The 1,584-nt window shown below is 29.2% G+C and overlaps 1 protein-coding gene across 1 annotated transcript; it reads left to right on the top strand.

The window, feature by feature from the left end:
* The first annotated feature begins 259 nt into the window (after positions 1–259).
* Positions 260–840, top strand: LOC149373606 (uncharacterized). The gene is made up of 2 exons (XM_089596236.1): positions 260–395; positions 713–840. The coding sequence occupies exons 1-2, from the start codon at positions 260–262 to the stop codon at positions 838–840; spliced, it is 264 nt and encodes an 87-aa protein (XP_089452362.1).
* The last annotated feature ends 744 nt before the right edge of the window (positions 841–1,584 follow it).

Genomic DNA, 1,584 nt, shown 5'->3' with positions numbered 1-1,584 from the left:
TTTTCAAGATTTTATTGATGAAATAAGTTTTATTATGAAAAATAGAGTGACTGCTTATGATGTTCTATTTCAGGTTGAAATAATGTGTTTTGTGTGCGATCGCCCAGCACGATCGTCTTTTAAATGTATTAAGGGTCATTTAGGATACAGTAGTTGCGAAAGATGTACGCAGAAAAGAAACAGAGCAGATGGTAGAACTATTTTTCCAGAAATTAACAGTAAGAAATGGGCAGATAATTCATTTTGAGCCTAAGAACAAATGGAATACTATAATAGTGTATTTTCTTTATTGAGAATTAATCCACCAGTGAACACGATTTCACAATTTATTTTAGATTATATGCACTTGGGTTATTTAGGAGTGACAAAATTGCTACAATATTGGACTCTAAACAGTAAAAAAAACTTGATAGGACTTCAATTCTTGGACTCTTACAAAGACTGATGCATTTATCTGATTCTGTTCCTTGTGAATTTCAAAGAACGACAAGACTACTTGGAGAATTATTAAAATTTAAAGCCTTAAAATTTAGATTATTTACTTTATACTGTGGATTTTTCGTTTTGCTAGGTATATTGCCAGAAAAATTGATTCGTCACTTTCTGTTATGTAGTGTAGTCAGTAAAATACTGTCCTCTGAAAAGTTTTGTTTAAAATATATAAAGAAAACTCAAGCTTATTTAAATAGTTTTGTTCAATTTTTTTCTTACTTATATGGAAAACAATCACAATCTTCAAATGTCCACAACGTAGTTCATATAACAGAAGATGTGAAAAATATGAAGTGTTCCATCAGTAATTACTCAGCTTTTTCATTTGAAAAAAATTGGGAAAGCTAAAAAATGCTGTTCATAGTGGAAATAATCTCCTTTCTTAACTATACACTATATCCAAAACTTGCTTTAAATTGTTTGGATGTTATTAATACATGTAATTATGTTAGAGATAAATGCAAACCGTTAAATGACTGGGTGTTGTATAAGTGCCAAATTCATTCAGTATATGGCACGTATGTCAAAAAATTGTGACTAATTAAATAAAAAGTTTCTCCTTTTACATTTAATTTTAGATGCTTATGATCAAGCCAATAATTTTTCGTACTCGCTGAATGAATCAACAAAAAATACTACTGAAGAAGAGTCACGTCTTTTTGACGTACCAACCACATAACCTCACGCATCAAGCAGCGATGGAATGTTGATCCAGGATGTATCTATACAAACAGTTACACGTGATCCCCAATCATGTGTGTTCAAATTTTTTTTCTGGTGCCGTCATTATTAACTGTTTAAAAAAAAACTTCAAGTTATAATAACTTTCAGACAAAAGCTTCAATGAACAGTCAAACAATGAAATATTGATCTTGGATCAGGGACCTCTTATACAAAACTTAGAAGGTAATATATCTAGTAAACAAAAGGATGAAATGATTTTCATTTAATATTTTTTTTTTACAGAAAAACATATGAATTGAAAAACGTACATAGACAAAAAATTTGAAGGTAAAATACATTGTTATTTTATTACTGTAATAAAAATCTAACAATTGTAGTAAAAATTTCAAATTTGATAGCACTTTTATC

This window comes from Copidosoma floridanum, unplaced genomic scaffold (assembly GCF_036245765.1).
Source record: "Copidosoma floridanum isolate Cflo_tuat_1 unplaced genomic scaffold, Cflo_Japanese_pri ptg000030l, whole genome shotgun sequence".
Taxonomy (NCBI): domain Eukaryota; kingdom Metazoa; phylum Arthropoda; class Insecta; order Hymenoptera; family Encyrtidae; genus Copidosoma; species Copidosoma floridanum.
Note: the sequence above shows the minus strand (reverse complement) of the source record. Positions and strands in the feature narration are given on the sequence as shown.

What these genes read in the sequence shown, in the direction of transcription:
- LOC149373606 (XM_089596236.1), top strand. Translation starts at nt 260, where the DNA reads ATGGAATACTATAATAGTGTATTTTCTTTATTGAGAATTAATCCACCA. An exon ending in ACAATATTGGACTCTAAACA is followed by an intron (nt 396 to 712) that starts GTAAAAAAAACT and finishes TTTTTTCTTACT; the next exon opens with TATATGGAAAACAATCACAA.